Source organism: Pinus tabuliformis, chromosome Q (genome assembly GCF_031772625.1).
Source record: "Pinus tabuliformis cultivar Carrire ecotype Pingquan chromosome Q, CPIR1, whole genome shotgun sequence".
Taxonomy (NCBI): domain Eukaryota; kingdom Viridiplantae; phylum Streptophyta; class Pinopsida; order Pinales; family Pinaceae; genus Pinus; species Pinus tabuliformis.
The window spans coordinates 738230382-738253862 of NC_142296.1; the positions used below are offsets into that span (position 1 = coordinate 738230382).

The 23481-nt window shown below is 39.9% G+C and overlaps 1 protein-coding gene across 1 annotated transcript; it reads left to right on the forward strand.

Annotated features, from left to right (window-relative positions):
- Positions 1-8867: 8867 nt before the first annotated feature.
- On the forward strand, positions 8868-9542 carry LOC149221653 (uncharacterized). The gene has a single exon (XM_089387441.1). It carries the CDS (start codon positions 8868-8870, stop codon positions 9540-9542), a length of 675 nt encoding a protein of 224 aa, XP_089243567.1.
- Positions 9543-23481: the final 13939 nt, after the last annotated feature.

The window sequence follows — 23481 nt, forward strand, 5'->3', positions numbered from 1 at the left end:
ATTCATGAGATACCCTAACTATTAATAGCTATTAGTGTGTCATTATTTGGACAATATCATGTTACATGCAAATCCATTCCACGGTTACTATGTGGCTCTTGTTGTTCCATCCCATCAAGCCTTTGAAAGTGTAGAAATTTTGATAGAAATTGCAATTGCTTAAGGAATTGAACTAAAATCAAGAGACACAAATTCTACTCTACTGATATGCAAAATGGAAATCACAGTTTATAAAAACATGCATAGACATGTAACAATAAAAACCACAAGTACACAGTGATTTCTAGGGGAACCCAACTAGGAAAAACCCCTCATCCTCTTTTGCATTAATCAATTGAATATAGAAACTATTACAATTGCATGCTCTAGCTATGAGCACCACCTGCAAAAGCAAAATTGTTATTTCTATTGAATGAGAACCTCTGGCCAACACTTAACCAATTTTTTCCTCCTCCCACCTCCTATTTCCTTGCGAAATTCTGAGCTAATTCAAGCTCCTAAATAATAGGGAATCCCCTATTTCCTTGCGCAATTCCCAAGGAATTGATTTCCTGATTGCATGCAAAAATTGTACACTTAACTAGTATAAAATTAGTGTTACACAAACCCGGATGCGGGTGGCATTAACAGTTATCAATGACAAACCGCACAATTCAGACATCTGGCCTGACGGATGGCAGGCGGATGGTCCGTAGGATACGCGTCGTAGGATGGCGAATTAAGTTAAGGGCAGATGAAATTAATATCGAGCAGTCTCGAATATGGTCTGGCATTAATGCGAGCATGGCTGCACTGCAAACAAGTCGGCTTATTGGCATGGATCCGCTCAATGCCCCTGTCTCAGCTACTGGCCCTTTTTATTGTGAAGCAGAGCCGCTTCAGCACCCCTGCTTGGTCTTTCGAGTCTGGCTGTTAGCCTGGATTTGGAAGCTCCCTGAAACTTTCCGCGCTCCTACTGTTTCTGGCCTGCTTTGCCTCAGTCGCTCTCCCAGCACATTTGCCTCTCTGACTATGCCTCACAGCCGAGGAATCCCACGTCGAGGTAGCCATACAAGGAACAGAGGCCACCCTTCTCGCCCTGTTCCATAGAATGTTGCTCCTATCGCCTCAGCTCCCCGTTCTTCTCCGCCTCTGGATCAAGCTAGGCCTATCCCGAACAATTCATTCCAGACCTCCAGGTTTACTTTTCAAAGTCGGCTCAACAGGCCTGTTTTGACAGCAAGTATTACCATAATTGTCTCGAAGGAGGAGAGCAACCAGCTCAGCTCGACTCCGACTATCTCCACCCACTCTCAGGAAGATAGTGTTCTTCAAGGGGACTTGACAGGGATGGTGTTCCATGCGGATCACATGCAAGAGGATGCCCCTGTTTCGGAAGCGCCTCAGCAGCCAGTGGATCTGACTCAGAGTGATATTCTGGCCTGCGGGCCGTCTCAAAGGGCAGTTGGTATTTTAAATATGGTAACTACTCTTGATGGAGACGCACCGGCATATGATGAAGACGGTTTCGTGACCTGGGTAGCTTCTTCCAGCCAGGTGGACCAGGATACGCCAGCTTCACCAAAGCATGCAGATTAATCATCTCTCCTCTCTGCCAGGTGGCCTTCTAGCCTATATGCTATGCAATTTTGGTTTTGTGTCTTTGATTCTGAAGTTAGATGTCTGTGTCTGGTTCACACTCCTGCTACAGACAGTGGCAACAGCCAATATAGGTTCTGCTTTTTGTTATAAATATGGCTATGCTAGTTGCTTTTCTGCTTTTTTGGTCAATGAAGGGCATGACGATTTCAGTCCTGGTAAAATATTTCAGTATGTCAGAGCCCAAAGTCAAAATTTTGAAGTTTGTACTGTAAATTTGGTAGAAGGCCTGAACTGTAATGTCTCTGAGTTTCTGGTTGAGGAATGGCCTCGGCCTCCTCTGAGGTCTTGACCTCATTGTATATATTTTTTCACCTTTTTTAATAGAATTAGTATTTACGAAGAAAAAAATAATAATTAGTGTTACACAAGCATTGTTTCCTCCACTCCAACTAGGCAACTCAAATTCCATGCATGTTTGGGCTATTTTGGGTTAATTGACCAGCTAACTAACAAATCTCTGAGTTAGATTGTTGTCTCACTCCACAACTAACCTTCAACTGACTCTATTAATTTTTAGAGGTCAATTAACTGACTACAACTGAAAATCACTGAACTAGATTTCTATAATTTAGCAATCAATACATGCATGAATAAACTCCAAGCCCACTAACTTGAATTTGCTAATCTAGTTGAGTGACAAGAACCATGTCACACTAGTTAACTACCTCTAAGTTGATATGTTGATGTGGAAATTCAATTTACTCAATTTGACTAAGGCTAAAGTCAAATTGAGCCTTTCTTGCTACCCTTTCTAACACTCCCTCTTCGCAAAAAGGGATTTCTCACCACCCTTATCTGCACTTGTGGAATTCGAATTTACCTCTTGATAATACCTTTGTCAATATGTCAACATCTTACTCCTCAGTTAGAATGTATTGTAGCAACATAGTTCTCCTCTACACGGAGCCCTGCAAATGATGATACCAGGTATCAATGTGCTTGGACCTACCATGAAATACCAGATTCTCAGAAAGCTTAATGCAACTCTAATTACAACAATATATCACTATCGAACCCATCTCCTAACTAAAAATATTCACAAGTATTTTCCTCATCCATATGGCTTCACATGTTGCTTGACTTGTAGCCATGCATTCAACCGCTACTGAGTGGAGCGCCACAGACATCTATTTCCTGTTGTACCAGGAAATAGTTGTGGACCCAAAATTGAAGATAACACCTAAAGTACTTTTCCTGTCCAATGGACTCCCTACATAATCTACATTAGTGAAGCCTTAGAGCTTCACCCCCTTTGTCCTCTTGTACCGTAATCGATACTCGATAGTGCCTTTGAGTTGCTGTAACACATGATTTCGTGCCTTCCAATACAGCTTGGTAGGCCTCACCATAGCTTGACTAAGTTGGTTTACAACATAGAACATGTCAAGTCTTATGTTCACAAGATATATCAAAGACCTTACAAGTTGTCTGTAATTGGTAGAATCTACTGGCTCATCTGAAGTAGCATACCCCTTCCTCCAATTTGTAGCTAGAGATGTATCATAGGCTTGTAGTTCTCCATGTGAAATTTCTAAAGTATTTCAGAGGCAGACTCCCCCCGAGACACAAACAGTTCACCATCTCCCTTCCATACTTCCAACTCGAGAAAGTAATGCATCAACCCCATGTATTTCATCTCAAATTCCCTTACAAGATCCTTTTTGCAGGAGTGGATCAACTTCTCATCACCTGTAAATATTAAATCATCAAACAACCGATCAAAAGTGAAAATTACCGATTACCTGTTTTTTTGAGGTAACAAAAAAATCACCCGATTTTGAAAAGTGGTTATTCAGAATAACCATTTTTTTAGCATATTTTTGGCAATTTAAATTTTCTTATGTATCAAGTATGAATATTTTTTTTTAATGTTAGTGATTTTCATGCTGATTTTGAAAAATATTGATGCAACATCAACCCCCTTTTTTAGGGACTTCTTTTTTACGCTTTAAATTTTCTAATGTTACATTAAGTGTGAATATTTTTTTTAAATGTTGATTATTTTAACATTTTTCAAGTTGTTTTATTCATCTTGTTGTTTTTCGTCCTAAGATGTTTATTTTTTAAGGGTTTTTCAAACATGTGTTTTTTGTTTTTCTTTGCAATGTTTTTTTTATAATGAAAAATTTAATTTGTTTTGCAAAGTTTGAAAAAAATAATAACAATAATATTTTGAGGTTAGGATTTTATATATATTTACATATAGTTAATTAATACTTCAATATAATTGTCGCTAAACAATAACAATACACTCGACAAAAAATACACATTTTGCATATAGATATAATTAAAAAAAAAAAAACTTTTTTGTTGAAAACATGTTAAATAAAAGATTTTTATGAAAAAATTGAATAAAAAAGTTCAAAAAAATAACTACTTTTATGAATTCTATATTAAAAAATGATGACATGTATTTTTCTAAAGAAAGTGATTCGAATAAGATTTAAAGTAAAAATAACAAAAAAAAATTGTTACGGAAAAATATAGAACATACAATTTAAAAACACCAATAAATTAAAAAAGCAATAAAATATAATATATATATATATATATATATATATATATATATATATATATATATAATTAAAAATAAAAATTAGAAACATAAAAAGTAAAAAAAAAATAACAAAAAGCGAAAAGAAAAAAAACATCAAAACAACCTTTTTTTTACAATTAACTCAACAAAAATGTTAAAAATAAATGTGTAGTCTAACGAGGTGGAGGAGTTGCCTGGAATGTTATGGAAATTCTGGTATATTTAGAGAAAATCCGGCAAGGATTTTTGTAAATCCAAGTTATAGTTGTTAAACTTCAAAATTTTAAGTGTCCTAGACGTTTTTTATGGTGTTGAATCCGTTTCCACCATCAAAAACACGATTCAAACACTGCCTCTACAAGTTTTTTTGAAATTCTTTTGCTCGGATTCTGACCAATTTTCGCTATCCGGGCAATTCCTCCGCCTCGTTAGACGTCTCCAAAAATAAATAAATTAAAAAGGTAAAAATAATAATTTATTAAAAAAAAAAAAAAACATAACATAAAAAAATAAAAAACATATTAAAAAAACAAAATAGAAACTATTAAGTTTATTGAGAAGAGCTTGGCGAAAATCACATCATAATTCATTTGTCTACGTGTTTCGAACCAACAAGTGTGGTTCATCATCAGGACAAGTTGAAGAACCAGATCATGGTTGCAAGCTAAATAGAGAGAGAAGATCATTCAACGACTATATTTGACCAGGAAACAAACAAATAAATGTTTATTAAATAAATAACCTAATTAGTTAGTTAAATCTATGACTTAATTCTAAATTTAAGGAACCTAACTATAATGAAAGATAGCAATCTCTATTCATTTAAAACCACTTTGAATGTAAACTAAAGCCATTGAAGGATTATGGAGAGAATATAGTTGTTTTCAACCACTTAGTTAATTCGATTATTAATTTTATTTATTTAAATTTAAAGGTATAATGGGATAATAAGTTTCTCTCTTTATAATTCTTTCATCTATATTTAGGTATAAAAATTATTTATTTGTAAAATATGTTAAATAATTAAGGCGTACAAATTTTTGGACCTATTCAAATAAAAACATTTGATTCCTAAATTTAAGCTAGAAGAAATGTAAGGGAACAGTTAAGATTAAAATAATTTACTAAAATACTGATTAAAAACCAAACCCACCCTCCCTTTGCTCCCTCTCCCCCTCTCCCTCTGCACCCCACCTCACCCCACGCCACCGCTTTCCCACGCTCCCCGTGTACCCCGCACCCCATCCTCCCTACACACCCCACCCCACCCCACCGCAACCCCCCCTCCCTCGCTCCCTACTCAGGCCTGCCCTCCCCTCCCCACTCAACCCTCCTCGCCCGCTAGGGCCCTTGGCCAGTGGGCAAAGGGTCGCAGGTGATTCTGGGAATCGGCAAGCGGCCCTTTGGCCGTTGGCAGGGGGTGGTTGCGTGCAGCCCCCTCGTCCCCTGGGCCTAAACATTTGATTCCTAAATTTAAGCTAGAAGAAATGTAAGGGAACAATTAAGATTAAACTAATTTACTTAGATACTAATTAAAAACCAATGCCACCCGCTACCCCCCCTTCGCTCCCCCTCCCCACCCCACGCCCCTCCCATACTCCCCATCCACCCCCTGCCTCCCCTACCTCCACCCCAACCCGCCCTCTTTCACTCCCCGTGCACCCATTCCCTCCCCTCCCCACTCTGCCAAGGCCCTTGGCCAAAGGGTCGCAGGTGATTCCGAGAATCGCCCAACGACCCTTTGGCCGTTGGCAGGGGGTGGCTGCGTGTAGCCCTCCTCGCCCGCCCACCTGTGGGAGCCCCCACTAGTGGCCCTTTGGACGCTAGCCGAGGGCCCGGGTGGGTGGGGAGGGCGGAGTGGGGAGGGCGAGGGAGGAGGTGGTCAGGGAGCGAGGGAGAGGGGTGGGATGGAGCGGGATGGGATGAGTGGAGGGGAAGTGAGGGGGGATCGGGTTCGGTGGTCAGGAAGGGAGAGTGACAGTGGGGTGGGGCGGAGGAAGGGCGGTGGTGGAGTGGCGGGGATTTTTTTTTTAATGTTTTATTTTTTTTAAATTTAATTTTATGGTATTTTTAGATTTTTATAATTTTAATTTAAAAAATAATAAATAAATCCAAAAAATTTATTTTATTTTATTTTTTATTTTAATTTTGTTTTGGTAAATTTTTTTTTAAATGAGGTTTTTTTTTTTTTTAACTTAAAAAAAATAGTTTTAGAATTTTTTTTGGTTTAATTTGTTTTTCCGTAATTTTTTTTTAGTTTTTTATTCAAAATTTTTATTTTTGCAAGTTAATTTTACTTCTTCTTTTTTTTTTTACATTTTTATGGGTTTTTTTTGTCATTTTTTTTTTTACCAACATGAAAAGCACCAACATTTAAAAAAAATCATCCACACTTAATAATATATTAGAAAATTTAAAGTGTAAAAAATAAGCCCTCTAAACAAAAAGGGTTGATGCTCATCAACACTTTTTAAAATCAAAATGAAAATCACTAAAAAAAAAAAAATGTTCACAGTTGATACTTCAAAAAATTCAAGTGTCAAAAATAAGTCCTCTAAAAAAATGTATTGATGTTGCATCAACACTTTTCAAAATCAATATGAAAATAGCTAACATTAAAAAAAAATGTTCATACTTGATAGATAAAAAAAATTAAAGTGCCAAAAAAATGTGTATTTTGAATCACCATTCTAAAAAGTCGAGTGATTTTTTGCTACCTCAAAAAAACAGATACTAGGTACTTTTCTCATTTGATCGGTAACTATGTTTGTTAGGCTACATTCTTGTAGGTTTGAGTACACGTATCATTGTTGTAGGATGATTACAAGGATTGATCATTTATGCTCGACTACATGCGTTCATGTGTATGTGTAATTGTGCATGTTGATGGTTGCATGGGGCAATGTGTACAGTGGCATGATGTGGTAGTTGTTTTCATGCATGAGGTCATGGTTTGTGAAGTTGATATGGTCATGCATTGATACTCGACTCTAGCTAGAATGATGTGAATATGGTTTGGTACTCATGAGTTATATGTCTATATGCAGTTATTATGCATGTATCGTCTTGGTTATAGTTATGCCTAAATAGTAGGTCAAACATGCTTTGTGAATTCATGGTATGCAATTTAGGTCATCAGGGCGATATTGGTATGTTATGATGCTAATGTGTTGGTTGAAATAGAGCAGGAGATGCAGATCATCATAATGAGGTTGCAACATTGGACTTTGGGGTAAGAGTAGATTGTCATACAGGTATTGTATGTTTGGCATGAAGGTATGTAAGTGAAGTTTTATTATATGCATTAGATTTATATACATTAGGTTTATGTACATATCTTTTGATGCTATGGTCACATATATGTTAGATGATTCTTTTGATGTTATGGTCACATATATGTTAGATGATTCTTTTGATGCTATGGTCACATATATGATAGATGATAGTTGATTAGTGTAGTTATATGCACATGTGTCATATAGTCACGAGTGATAGTAACCTGTGGTTGTATGCATTGCTATTATGTTAGATAACTTGGTGAATATGTTATATGTTGTTGATGACCATGATATATAGTTTATTTTTGTTATATGCTAGTAACTTGATGATTAGGGTTATTCCATTAAGATCTTTATGTTATATGTATCATGCTAAATTGGATTGACCTATGCAAATGGTTAGGGTTATGACATTCAGGTATGAGTTGACATATTTGTGATATGGTGTTGTACTAATCTAGATTGATTTTGCATATGTGTGAATTACAATTGTTTATGAGTTATGATGTAAACATGCTAGCTAGTGACTATTTGGATATTATGATCTTATTTATGTTTGAGTTAATATCTCATGAAGTTATCTCATGCTAACTAGATTGATTGTGCAAACAAGACTACCTCCCCTGAACCCAAGGAAGATGTTCTGGGCTTTGACAAGGCCGCAAGCAGGCAAGTGGTGCGCGCGCATCCCTGCACCTGCACAGAGACAGAACTTAAATTAATTGCAGTAATTTGGGCATCCGTGATAATTGTTACCCTACCACAACGACCTATCGACATCCGTTTACTGTGCGCACGATCAACTATCTCCTGGCAGTTTTGGAGGCGGTTTCCGTTAATGGAAGCGATGGATATTGAAGAGGAGGCCCTTGATTATTCCCAGGATTCGTTCGAGGGACAAACCATATTTGGTAGTAGAAGCCCTAACCCTAGCATTGACAGATCTGCTTCTCCTCAACCGGACACTATGCCTATTGTTGCGCTTTTGGGATCCTCAGCCTCGTCGCTGCGCTTTGGATCTCTCTCTCTGGAAACCTCGGGTCTTGATTACCCCCCGCTCTCCCCTAGCACGCTCGATCTCCTCACTGCCATATCACCTCCCTCACCTGCATTCGATCTGCTCCCCCTCCATAACCTGGCGCCCCCCCAGAGCTCGCCCCCTCTGGTTTCTGCAAACCCTAATACCCTCCCATCGGCCTGTTTCGACTCTCCGGTCATAAAAAAATAATAATAATAAAAAAAAAAAAAAAAAAAAAAAAAAAAAAAAAAAAAAAGCGGCAACTCCCCTGAAGGATGTGGGCTTAGATCCATTGACAGAACACCCATCGGCACCGAGAACAGGGAAGAGAAAGGTTAAGTGCGTGAAGACGTCAGCAAAGGACCTTACCATCACTTTCGGTGAAGACATACCAATGGGCGAGGTGGTGGACAAGGCCAACAGAGTACTTGTTGGACATGTGAGAGGAACGGTTTACACAGCAACCAAGCTCACAAATTGGGTAAAAGAGATCTGGGTCGGCAATCTTCAGGAGCTCCTAGAGGTACAGAGCTTGGCTCGGGGTTGGTTTTCCCTACACTTTTCAAAGGCTGACTATACTGATCTAATTCTTGCCAAATACTGGCACATAGAGATGGCACCAGTCCTCCTCAAGCGCTGGTCACCGCTATTTGATCTGGAACAGGAGCAAATTGGAGCAGGACCTATCTGGGTGCGATTACCAGGTCTTCCTTTACAATTCTGGTCTGAAGCGGTGTTTATTAGGATTGGAAATGCCCTTGGGACGTATCTGGAATATGATAAGACCTATGTTCAAACAAAAAATCATGCGCTGGAAAGAATCCTGGTTCACTTGGACACAAGGGAGGGTCTGGAAGAGAAGATCACCCTGAAATGGAGGCATTACACCAGAATACAGATCTTGGATTACGAGGGTGTTCCTTTCCGCTATAGAAGGTGTCATAAGGTAGGGCACGTATTCAAGGAATGTCCTCTGCTCGCGAAACCAGCTGATTCCCTTGGCTCGCCATCGCCACTAAAAGGAAAAGCACCTGTGTTGGCATCTCGAGCTCCTGTGTCGGCATTGTGAATCAGCACCCTAGTTCCAAAGATATACAACTTGGGTGAATCCTCAAAGGATGCAGAAGAAGCCAACAAGCCGCCCTCACCCCCTATGACTCGGGCAAGAGCTACTGCTGCTATGGAGATGGCACGGAAAATGGGTACTTCTCCTTTCTCTCCTCTAACCTCTCACTCATCTTCATTATCACTTTCCATTGTTTCACCATTGGATGTAAATGCACCTCTGGCTCCCACTATTACTTGTGCGATTTCCATCCCTCCGCCAACCATTACCCCCTTTTCCCCTACTGTCCATCCGACTCCATCCTCAACTGGGATTTTCGCCTCTTCCCACCTGGTAATGCCTCACTCCTACAACCTTCGTTCTAGGCTCATATCGGGTCCTGACCCGCAATCTGGGCTGAGGCTGACCTACCCTGGACCCCCTGCTCAATCTTCCCACGGACGTAAATCTTACCTGACAAAAGCCATACAGAAAGCCGGCGCTGAGGTTGCATCGGGCAAACAATCCACCATGGAAGGGGTTCTTAGAGCATTGCAAATCCAAAAGGGGGTTCCACCATGAAATGCCTCTCCTTTAATTGCAGAGGTATGGCTAGTACCTCCAAAAAACTAGCCATGCAGAGGTTGATTGAGAATGAACCAACTGATATCATTATGCTGTAAGAGACTTTGGCAATGCAGATTCTATTGAGAAAACCCTAAATTCCATCCGACCTAGCTGGCACTTCCATGCACTGGATGCCATAGGTAGAGCTGGGGGCTTAGCCATCGAATACAATCCTTGGACCATAAATGTATCTGCCACCTGGGGAGGAGTGGGCTTTATAGGCATGGATTTCTTCTCGGCTGAGCTAGGGGAGACCTTAAGGATAATCAATGTATATGGCCCATGCCAGAGGAGAGAGGAATTCTGGCAGTATTTTCTTGGATTAAACTCGACATCTATGTATCAGATTATCATAGGGGGCGATCTTAATCTCTCCATGGGATATGGGGAATCCTGGGGATCACAAGCCTAATTTGACCCCTTGTCTGACTTCTTTAAGGACATTCTGGACTAGCACCATCTTGATGACATCCCCATGAACAAGCCTATGCCTACCTGGAGGAACCAGAGAATAGGGGATGCAGCCCTGGCTAGAAGACTTGACAGATTCTTGATCAAAATCCCCCTGCTTCAGAGATTGACCAGATACAAACAATGCGTGGGGTCAGGGGGAAAATCGGATCATTCTCCTATTTACCTGGAGATTCCTTGACCAGATGCCAAGCCAAAGGCACCCTTCAAATTCAATCATATCTGGCTCCAAGATGAGGAATATACAAGACTAGTCAAGGACTTTTGGGTCACCCACCCTATATCTAATCACAGAACAGTGGCAGAGGGATTTTGCCACAACCTTTCTCAGCTAAAACAACTAACCATGGCCTGGGCAAAGGAGAAGAAGGCTAGGGATGATCAGAAGATTTTGGCCATTGAAGCTGAGTTGGAATTATTGTTGGATGAAAGGAATATTTTCTTTACCTCAGTAGAAGAGAAGAACAAACTGATTGAGCTTGAGAAGTAGAAAGACAAGATTCTCAAGGAAAGGAAAGAATCATGGAGACTGAAGAGCAAGGCCATTTGGTTAAAGGTAGGAGACGAAAACACCAAATTTTACCAAAATTTTGCCAAGGGAAGGAAGACTACAAACATGATTTGGAAAATGTCCCTTCCTAATGGAGAGCAAGATGACAATTTTTGAAAACTCTCCAGACTGGGCACCTCCCACTTTCGGAATCTGTTTAGATCTCCCCATGAGGCCAATCTAGTAGATATCATACAAGTGGCTGGACTCTTCCCTCGCTTTGTAGGGGAGGAAGAAGCAAATGAATTGACTTCACCTGTCACTCTGGAGGAACTTGAGGGGGTATTAAAGTGGTTCAAAAAGGATAAAAGCCCAGGACCTGACGGGTGGACTATAGAATTCTATTTGGCTTTTTATGATCTATTGGCCTTGGATCTTCTACAGGTTGTGGAGGAATGCCGATCATCTGGTAGATTGTACAATGCTATCAACTCTACCTTCATCGCCCTCATCCCTAAAAATGATTCCCCTACCTCCTTTGATGATTTCCGGCCCATTTCCCTCTGCAATTGCCTTTATAAGATTATCTCCAAAATCATTGCTAATCGTATCAGGCCTATCCTTTCTCAGCATATCCTCCCTAAACAATTTGCTTTCCTTGAAGACCGCCAGATTCATGAAGCTATTGGCACTGCTCAAGAAGCCATTCATTCCATCCGTGCCCGCAGACTAAAAGGTATCATCCTCAAAATTGATCTGGCCAAGGAATTTGATAGAGTGGACTGGACATATATCAAATTGCTTCTTATCCACCTAGGCTTCCCCCTCTCATTTACCAATTGGATAATGGCTTGCATATCAACCCCCTCCTATAGTCTGCTCATTAATGGCTCTACCTCTCCTTTTTTCCATGCTGAAAGGGGACTCAGGCAAGGCTGCCCACTCTCACCGCTCCTCTTTCTGCTTGTTATGGAGTGTCTGAGCAGACTCATCTATCATGAAAAGCAGAATGGCAGATTGTCAGGTTTAAAGATTACTGATCAGTGTTACCTGACGCATCTCCTGTTTGTGGATGATGTCCTCATCTTCTTGGATGGAAGTATTCGAGATTCGATCACTCTTGATAAGATCCTTGCCTCTTTTTACAGATCCACTGGTATGTCGGCAAACCACACAAAATCTACTATTTCCCAGGCATACACTTCTGCACAAGAGTCCAATCTTGCCTTGCATCGTTTCCCATATAACCCTCGACCTCTGGATCAGGGATTCAAATATTTGGGTTACTGGATCAAGCCTTTGGGACACAAGATAGTGGATTGGACTTGGCTGATCTCCAAATTTGAGAAGAGGATTTCTCATTGGAGCCATCGCTTTCTATCCAGAGCAGGAAGGCTGGTGCTCATTAAATCAGTCCTGGAGGCCACACCTGTATTCTGGATGGTTTTAGCCTGGATACCTAGAGGTATACTAGCCCGTCGCAAGCAAATTTGTTGCAAATACCTCTGGAATGGGGACTGGATAAGCGAGTTTTTGTATGGATTAGATGGGATAATATTGCCATGCCTAACAAGTGGGGAGGATGGGGTCTTAAAGAGCTATCATCCTTTGCACATGCTTTGGCTGCGAAAATGGGATGGACTTTACTTACCAAGAAAAATCTCTAGACGTTTATCTCATACCATTAATACATCTGGCCCCTGCAAGTCATGCATTGGATCTGACTGCCTGGTTGGAACAGAGCAGGCATCTCATCGGTGTGGAAAGCTCTATTGTACTCGCTCCCCCTCATTCACAGTCATCTTACTTGGAGAATCAATGATGGAACCAGGGCTCGCATTGGAATGGATCCATGGACAGGTGGAGGAGGGAGATGTTACCTCCCTCGTGAGCTTATTCGATTACTCGATCAATAGAACATTAAAGTAATAGCTCATATTGCGGACCATGAGAATTCATCCATTTACACACAAGCATGGAAATCGGCAGCACAGTTAAATTTGCCTCCTATCTGGCGCCACAATTGGGAGGATTACACAAGCACTCTGAGTGAATCCCACATCCGCATCAAGGAAGGCCCAGATGAGCTCATGTGGAACAAGGCCGAATCTGGATACTACTCCCCCAAGGAAGGTTACCTGTGTCTGATTAATAACAAACAACCAGAAATCACTCAGAGTTGGTGGAAGCTCATCTGGCAATTAAAGACTCCACCCTGGACCAAACTCTTTTTCTGGTGCATTCTCCGAAATAAGGTCCCTACAGGGGACTCGCTTATGCACAGATCTGTGTATGGTCCCACCTGGTGCATACTCTGCAAACAACAATCCGAATTGACCGTTCATCTTTTCCTTACCTGCAATACCACAAAACAAATATGGAATGACGTGGCTGAGGAAATTAGGTTCACGGGAGCATGGGAAGGTGATAACATCACAGCAGCATGGGATGCCTGGAACCGAGCACATGCTGGAACTAACCTCACATGTCTTCCTCTCATCATTTGCTAGGCAATTTGGCTGGAAAGGAACAAATTGATCTTCGAAAATGGCTCGATATGCTGGCAATCCATTATTGCCAAAATCATAGCATCATATCACGAATTGCCTGAATATACTCCTCGTTCTCGCAGACCAGCTGCCCCCGACCCCATAGACCACTCCTCACCATGGGCATTTTTCGATGGAGCTGCTCAACAACATGGATGTGGGGGGGGCTTCATTCTATATCTATCAGATCAGCATTATTACAAAGTCAAGATGGGCCTAGGCGTAGGAACGAACAATTTTGCAGAACTCATAACTCTTCGTCATCTTATGCATTTTGCTTTAAATCATGAATGCAGAGACTTACAGATATATGGTGACTCAAATATTATCATAAATTGGATCAATCAGAAAACTAGATGTCACGCTCACACACTCTTAAATATTCTGGACGAAGTTATGCATCTCAAATCTCAATTTAATACCATTCTTGTTCGTCATATCTACAGGGAGCATAACCACAGTGCCGACAGATTATCCAAGGAAGCCACGCACCTGCCAGGAGGACAATGGATAATCCAAGAACAGAGGGGTACCTCTCAGTACCAGTACTACCACAGGCCTTATATAGATCAAATCTACCATCAGGTGGATGGTCACTGAATTTTTGAAGAACTATCGAGTATATATGATGATGTAGATAATTTAGTTTTATTTATGATCAACACCCTGCGAGGTGTAATTATGTTTTTATATATAATACCATTACAACATCATCCTGCATGATGATTTTTTTATTTTTGATACAACATCATCCTGTGTGATGATTTTTTTATTTTGACATAGACTTGTACATGAATGGTTTGTAGATGTTATAGATACATGGGTGCAATCCGCATATGCTGAACAACATATACTATATGTAATTTTTCACCATATAATGAAAGATTACGATTTTTCCGGTGGAAAAAAAACACTGCTTCCCCTGAGATACAGTAAGGTACGAGTTTGCTTATGTCATATATTTGGTACTTGAATATTTGATTATGTCGTCTAGTTAATTGATTTAACATGGTATATTGCAAGTTGGTTGAATGATTACTAAATTGCATAATATGAGTATGTGTTCAAATGATTTTGTTTTAAGATGATTGTACTAACATATATGTGTTGAGACAGTTGATATGTACTTGAATGTAGTTGACAATTGTAGCATTATGTCTAATGATTATAAGTTGACTATGGATTATGACATGACTATTTGGAAAAGTTGATTTCAAATTGATATACATGATTGTCCTGATATTTGGAACATGTGGTTGACATGTGTGAGCAGTTGCAGGGTAACATGCTTGGTATTAGCATGACAAGGTAATAGTTTATGTGTTTATATAACTAAGAGTTGGGTGGTGTGACAGCACATAGTAAGCCTCGATTTCAACAAAGTAAAAAGGTAAAAGGAAGGCATTGAACAATAATTCCTTTGGCTATGCTTGGAAACCCTAATTCAAAACGAATGAGTGCTTTGAATACATGAAGTCTTCTTAACCTTTATTTTGTCTTGCATTATGTGGATATGTGCTAGACTCATGAACATGTACTTGACATGTACATTAGCTAGAGGTGGATCTATCCAAGGGATTGGAGTCCCTTGAGAGATGGCGTGGATATGTTCAGTTGCAAGAAACATGCTTGGCATAGAAAAGTAAGGTAATTGGTGTATTGTTATGTTTATTTAGGCACTAACAGCTATGTGTTTATGGTAGTATGATGTAGGGAGTTGCACGGAAATGGAGGTTGCCATGAAATCTTAAAGAAGGCTCAGGTTGAGATTTCCTTGGGAACCATGGGGATTGAGTCATGGTTTTTGTTGTTAGTCTCATGCTTTTGGTCTTTTGCAATTGTTGTGCTTGATTTGTGATTTTGTGTGTGTCTGGTGCATAGTTATGCCACTTTGCTATGGTGTCGTGTTGTTATTGGTTTTCATGGTTTTGCTTCTTGTTTGTTTCTTGGCATTGCCTTTTATGTTTTTCCTTGGGAGTTGGTTGGGAAAGGAGGAAGTTAATGGCACTCTAAGAGAGTTGTGTGGTACTCGCAGATGATGTAAGACATGGATGAAGCTCGGTGCATGAGTAAGCGCAACAGAAGGTAAGACTATGACAGTCGGTTAGACTGGTCGTGTCCATTGTGGTAAATGGATGGTAGCAACACGGACATGAGAAAGGTAACCAGAAAAGGTAAAGTAAGTGGATATGAGGTGTCAGATGTCTTGGCCAAGTTGGGAATTGTGGTTCTCAATGTTGTGCATGTTGTGAATGAATAAGAAAGTTCTCTTAACCTAGACCTTATAATATTTGGCAATTTTGTTGTGATCATGATTATGTTGATATTTATATGTATACATGTATGTATGTATGTATGTATATCGTTGCCTAACAAGACCATGATTGTTATTATGCTAATGTTTATGTATATATATATATATATATATATATATATGCATGTATCTATGTTATTGTCTAACGAGGTCATCGGGAATCATTATTGTGCAGGAATGATTGCTTATGCACGTGAATGCTCATGAAGGAGCTCCTTGCTATGAGGAATCAAGTGGGAAGAGTAGTCATGACATATACACAAAGTCAATATCATATGGTTATGAGTTGGTATTATGTGATTATATCATGTCTATGTTATGGACAGGTTACATTGAGGGATACAAAAGCGAAATGAAAGTAGTGTGGTCTAAGACATGCTGGGACAAGCATAGATAAGACACTGGGAGCAAGGTTTCTTGGTAGAGTAATGTGATTTTGGATGTGAGGTACTATTGTTGTATATGTTGTACATGTGCCATCTATGATGTGCACATGTGGTGATGTGTATATATAGTTTGTGTACCTGTTATTTATGCAATGTTATGTACATGATGTATAGATAGTGTTTTGTGAATATTGCATATGCGGTGTTGGGTATAGATGGTGCTATGTACATGATGGATATGTGGTGTTGTGTGCATGTTGGATATGCAGTGTTGTGTATAAATGATGCTATGTACATGTTGTATATGCAGTGCTATGTACATATGGTGCTCTATGCATGTTGTACATATAGTGTTATATGCATGATTGTTCAAGTGGTGTTGTGAGCATGTGTTTCCATTTACATGTTGTACATGTGGTGTTGTGTGCATGTGGTGCTGTGTACATGTCGTGCATGTGATGATGTGTACATGTCATGCATGTGGTATCGTGTACACGTTGTATAGTGGTGCAGTGTGTATGTGGTGTTGTGTACACATTGTGCAGGTGGTGCCATGTATATGTGATGTTGTGCACATGTTGTGCAAGTGGTTGCAGTGTACAAGTGACATTGTGTACACATTAGGGGGAATTTAGAGGTCTAAAATGGGCCTCCTAAGTAAATTATAAAATAATAGTGAAAATAATAAAATAAGATTACATTCCATCATCAAATTTTAGAGGGAAAAAGAAAAAACTATTTTTCAACTTGTATTTTCAACTTATCTCCCTATGGGTTTACTCAAATTTCGAGGGGAAACACTCATTGAATGCGAAATTTGATTCCTCATCTAAGGAGTACCCATGTTGCATACTTTTGATGGACCCTGCTACATGAAAAATTAGAAATACATGAAAATATGTGATTGCAAGCATGTTTTCCATACATGAAAAAGCGTGATTGCGATCACATTTTTTCATGTATTTCTCGTTTTTCATGTAGCAGGGTCCATCAAAAGTATGCAACATGGTACTCCTTAGATGAGGAATTAAATTTTTCATCCAATGAGTATTCTAGCCCAAAATTTGAGTAAAACCTTAGGGAGATAAGTTGAAAATACAAGTTGAAAAAATAGTTTTATTATTTTATTATTTTTTAATCTTTTTACTTTTTTACTCCAAAAGTGGTGAATTATCCCCCATGGTTGACAACATCATCTTGAATCCTATTGGTTCTTATAAAGTTTATTTTAGTTGTACATTTTTCTTAGGAGGTCCATTTTAGACCTCAAAATTCCCCTAATGTGTGGTACATATGGTACTGGTGTAGATGCATGTATTGCTTGGTGTTGTATGACGTGTGTGGATGTATATGTGTGGTGCACACTATGTGTATGTGCACATGGTTGAGGAAAAGACACTAGTTGTTTTTCTAGTGTGGCAATCGATCCGAAGTGCGTACAGAATAAAGACAAAGGTAGAAGCTAAGGATTGATGAAAGGATAAGTATCAACATTTTATTTCAGTTTTATTATGCTTGTGATTTATGACTATGGTATATGATGATTATATGTGATCTATGATTATGGTTTATGATGGTTACATATGATTTATGATGTTGATCTATGATGTTTATGTTTTGATCTAACTAGATGTGTTATGTTTATATATGATGTTTTGAACAAATAGTTAGTTTGACTTGTTGTCATAAGAAGTGAACAAAATTGCAAGTGTAACTTAATGATGAACTACTAATGAGGTATGATTTGAGCTTATTTCAATTTATTTGAATCTAATGGAACTTATGTGCTTGAAACAAGAATGCATGAACATGTCTGGCTGGGTGGTTGAAATCGACTTCAAGAACTAACAACAACAACAAAAGAAATTGGAACACGTAGCAGTATGTTGGTAGAGTACTTCAGGAGCAGGGCCATTATGGGACACTGGTATCTAATAGTGTCCATTGATTTCCATGAGCATTCTATGATCGGTATGATGGTTTTGAGGCAGGGATATGCCTTGATTTTGTATCTTCCAATGCGAGGAAGCCTTACCAAGGGATGGATTGCCTGGGTTAGGGGATTCTGAGGAACTTGGAAGGTGAGTGACTACACGAAAGGGGGTAACCGGATTTCCCGGGGGACTGTGTAGCATAGAAGGGAAGATCACAAATATATTTGTTTTGGTCATGAGCATTGCCAGTTGGAGCCAGATGCACATTGCAATTGCGCCCTGGAACAATGAGCCGGTAACTGTTCATTGAGGGGACAAGTGGCGTAGGATTGTAGCATTGGAAATTGGATGCAACTTTGGCTGTGACATTAGATTCTGGACTTCCTAGGAAGGAGGTGAATCCCAATATTACTTTGAGGGTGGAGGTGTGATCCTCTGGATTCCCTTGTTGATTGATACATGCATCATATCCTTTTATTTACTAGTTTAGCAAATGTGCATATGTATATATGTGGTTATGTAAATACCATGATGAGTTGTCTTATAAAGCTCCAATATACGGTATGGTTGTTATTCGGTCATGTTGTCATGATGTTTTTCTTTTGAGAAATTCATTCATTGTAAATACTACAACGAGCTAAGTTATCTCCATGGGCAGTATGTTTTCTTTTTAGTTGTCTTCTTGAGGTCATGGTGTGGTTTAACACTGAGGACAGTGTTCCCCAAGGCGGAGGGTTCTATAATAGCCCTGGTGAAAATTTCATGTAATAAAAGTTAATAAAGGCAAAATAAGACCACGGGTAAGGTACTGTTGTGCCCTACAACAACCCCCCATTTCATATTATTTATATTTACAAAATTATCATATGAAATGGGTCCCTTTAGAAGTTAATTGGTATCAATATTGCATTATTTGAAAAAGGTCCGCAAACCAAATGAAGACATTATATAAAACCTTTTGAAAAACCCATTTTTGATCAAATAAAACAATCTTTTATCATTGCGATAAAGCGATCGCAAGATCGCATATCGCAATGACATAAAAAACACAAATAAGTGACATATGGGTTCCCGCCGATGCGATATCGCTATCGGCTATCGGCGATACTCTATACGCAGTCTTAAAAGCACCCCAAGCCTTTCACCCCGATGCGATGGGATATCGCAATCGGCAATATCCTATGCACAATAATAAGGCGCCCAGGTCATACCCCCGATGCGATGCGATATCGCAATCGGCAATCGGCGATACGCTATCTATGCACATTGTTATGCCCATTCACCCCGATGCGATGCGATTTCGCTATCGGCGATCGGTGGTATGCTATCCATATGTTTATATAATACCAATTCTCTCGATGCGATGCGATATCGCTATTGGCGATCGGGGTTTCAAAATTGTCAACATAAGGATTTAAGTGTTCCCGACGCCCGATTATGATATAGCACGGATTTCAAAAAATTCGTTAAATGGAGGGATATTATGATCAAATCATATTTAAAGCTTAATCTGCTAAGCAATGATGCACCTGCGCCCAATCGCCAAAACATCCATAGCACGCTTAAACAGGTCATTCGGCCGAATAATGGTATAATGGGCATTTAAGGGGTGGCAGGTCTTAAACGACCATTTAATGTAATTGTAAGATCTTCCCATGGATTGTATCCGCGGCCATTTTTAGAGTTAATCTCTCAGCACGCTTTGATCAATATATCTTTCCCATATTGGATTTTCATTGGCATATCTCTGTGTTACGTTTATTTTCGCCTCTGTGCAGAATTCATCCAAAGGAGAAAGCTCAAGCAAAATGGGGAAGAAATCCAAGAAGACCACAGGCGCTTCCGCTACACCAGCTGCAAAACAAGCTGTCGTGGACAAAAAGAAGGGATTGATATCTAATACTACATGTACGGGTCTCGTCAGAGTTACTTGGCAAGGTACCTACAACCTGATTGAAGCCGAAGAACCAGCAGTGACAACAGTAGAAGCTACTGTGGATTTAACTCGGAAATCTGAGGGTACTCTTAAGGACTTAGCTGACTCCTTCCTTCACCGGATAGCAGCTAGGGAGCAAATTCTCCCATACACAGACGTAGTGCGGTGGGCGATTGAAGAAATCCCAATCCTGGATAGAACCTTCAGCACCAGAGACGGGAGAATTTTCGGGTCATTCAGGGCGGATGATCTAAGGCAAATGTATCATTTGCCTGAGCCAGAGAAGATATATAATAAGGCGTTCCTGGAGAAATTTTCAAAAGAGAACGAAGTTGAATCCGAACCCATCCAGGATTGGAGACAAAATCCGGCCAAGCACAAACATGAATCTTCCGGTAAGTACTCGGTTGATTCTCTGGCTTCTCCTTATTGCTATGCTGGAATAATGATGTGCAGATTATGGGGATTGCATGACTCTGCTAATTTTACCATAGAAATGGTTCTCCTAATGGAAGCAGCATGCAACAGTGTAATTATGGATTGGGCCACTATCCTCTGAGACAAATTAGCAACAGCTGTGCTTGAGTTTAGAAGCAAGACCCGTATTTCTGAAAGGGTAATTCCCCCATTCTACTACAGTGCCTATATTCTAGATACCCTGTGTTTTAACTCTAAATTCCCCGTACTCGGCTGGAGGTGGACTGCACAAGACCCCACGCCTATTCATATATATCATCAGAAATTGTGGAAATCTTCTTATAAACATCATCTATACCAAGTCTGTAATGGCTTTATGTTGCCTATTTATTATTCCATTTTCGATAAACCTGCTCCCAAGATTTCTTATCAAGCCGGATTTGATTTAACCGCAATAGGTAGATGGTTTGGAGAGGAGAGATTTACCTACATAAGAGTTTTCTGTAGCCAAGCCAGACCTCATGTCCTCCCTTTATACATACCGGATAAACTATTGGCGAGGGAAATTTCTTACCAAATCATTGCTGAGAGTGTTACACAAATGCTCAAGAAAAATAAGAAGCAAGGCTGGCCCTCTTTTCCTTTGAGATGCGGTGTATATACCTTGCATGATCTCAAACATGCAGAAAAGGAAGCTACAAAGATTCAATCATTAACTCTGGTGACTCTCCCAAATAGGCAGTTTGATCCAAACAAAGTTGCATATACTGCACTAGAACATGCCAAATTGACAAGATTTGACCATAAAGAAGATATGTTTGACGACCTGTTCTCTTCAGCTGAGACAATAAATCAGGTTAAAGAATTCGCTAAAGCGAAATATAATGATGAAGGGTTGACTGAATTTGATAAACTTAGAGAACAGAGGTTGCAAACTCTACCTCTAGATTTACTAGCAACAACCCCAGCGACATCATCAAGCGAGCCTGATCGGCAACGGTCAAAGGAACCTCCGGTTATCACAAAGGATCATAAGAAGGAACAGGAGGAAAAGCAGAGGAGAGAACAAGAAGAAAGGTAGAGAAAAGAAAAAGAAGAAAAACAGAAGAGAGCGCAGGAGGAAAAACAGAGAAGAGAGAATGAGGAAAGGCAAAAGAAAGAACAAGAGGAACAGCAGAAGGGAGAACAGGAAAAAGTGCGGAAGGAGTCCCAAGCCGAAAAGCAAAAACAAACCACCATTGATGTCAATATAGATACTCGTATTGACCCTAAATTTCTCCAGGAATGGAAGCAATTTGATTCCATCATCAGTGGGTTGGAATGTTCAAAAGATACAGACACTTCCAAGACAATGGACACACCGGAAATCACTTCATCACAGGTTCTGAGTGGAACCAGCGGCCCACCCATTTCTAAAGACGTTGAGATAATACGAAAGGACCCCTCCGACCAAATCATTCTCCAGGTAGAAGATATTCCTCCCCTGGATGTTTTCTACAGCCCGAGGCATAAAGCAGTGGTGAAACGACAAAGGAAAAGAAGAAGGACTGATCAACCTTCCCTTTTCCCAGAGCAAACTGTTACGGGCAATGTGGTTTGGAAGGAGGAATTTGACCCCTCCGACGACCTAACAAAACTGTCACAATATGCGGGAGCCTATTCGGCAGTGACAATTGATAAGGCATTGGAGGTAAGTCTTCTACTGAAAACCAAGGATCAAGAGATTTTCTCATTACAGGCAGAGTTAGCTCAGACAAAGCAGAAGGCAGAGCAGCAATTGTTGACAAAACAGCAAGTGAACAGTCAACTAACTCAACAATTGCAGGCAGAAAAGCAAAGGATCGACCAAAGCGCGATCCAGAAACAGAAGGAATTATCAGAGGCATTGGCACAATTAAAGGCAACAAATGAGCAAATGATGAAATCAAAAGATGAGCAAATTGCTCAATTGTCATCACAGCTCGAAAAAATAAAGGGCGTTCCACAAGTGGCTGAATTTAGAGCAGAAGCATTACAAATAAACACTGCATTAATATCCCAAATTAAGCTTCTGTGTCAACAAATCGCCCAGGCAGAGCCACTGTGTGAATTAACAGCATCCATAAATAAGCAGGTAGAGAAGGCCAGAATTGAATTGGATCAAGCCGAAGAAACCATAGCTGCATTTCTTGACTGGCAAGATTCTGATCAAGGACAAGCGGCGAATTTGCCCAGGATCCTAGAAACACATAAAGATATACTCTTTACGGAATGGCAGTCCCAGTTAATGAGAGCAGAGAGGGCAGCTTCAAGATGTAAATCAACTTCCAGCAATCTAGTTGAACTGGTTAATAACACTCTCTATTTATCAAACATGATCTCCCAATGCACACCAGGAAAGTTGACAACAACGAACACATTGGAGCAATCATGTTATCCTGATTTAGAGGAAAAGGGGAGATTAATCGCTGGGATTAACAGTTTAACCTGGGACACATATTGGTTCTTCCTAGTAAAGCCGCATACACAAAGAGCCGCCCTTAAGTGCCTAACAGATGCGATCGGGTATATGATTCCCGATATTCAGGATGCCACCTATGCCGCCCAGCTCAGTTCACGCCTCAACAAACCTCCTGAAGTAGAGCCAATGCTTGCGATAAGTCAGCTCAGATATAAAGGCAAGCAACCTACCTGATGAATCATGCCGCCGACTGCCAGATCGCTCAAGAAAATCATATCAAGATTGATTGATACCAATTAAATAGGATTTTTGTTTCATAGATAGGTAGATTAACTAAGTATTTATAGACCCTTTCATCGTTTTGGAAAGGGTCGTAAAGTTTTGTACCAGACTTAAAGA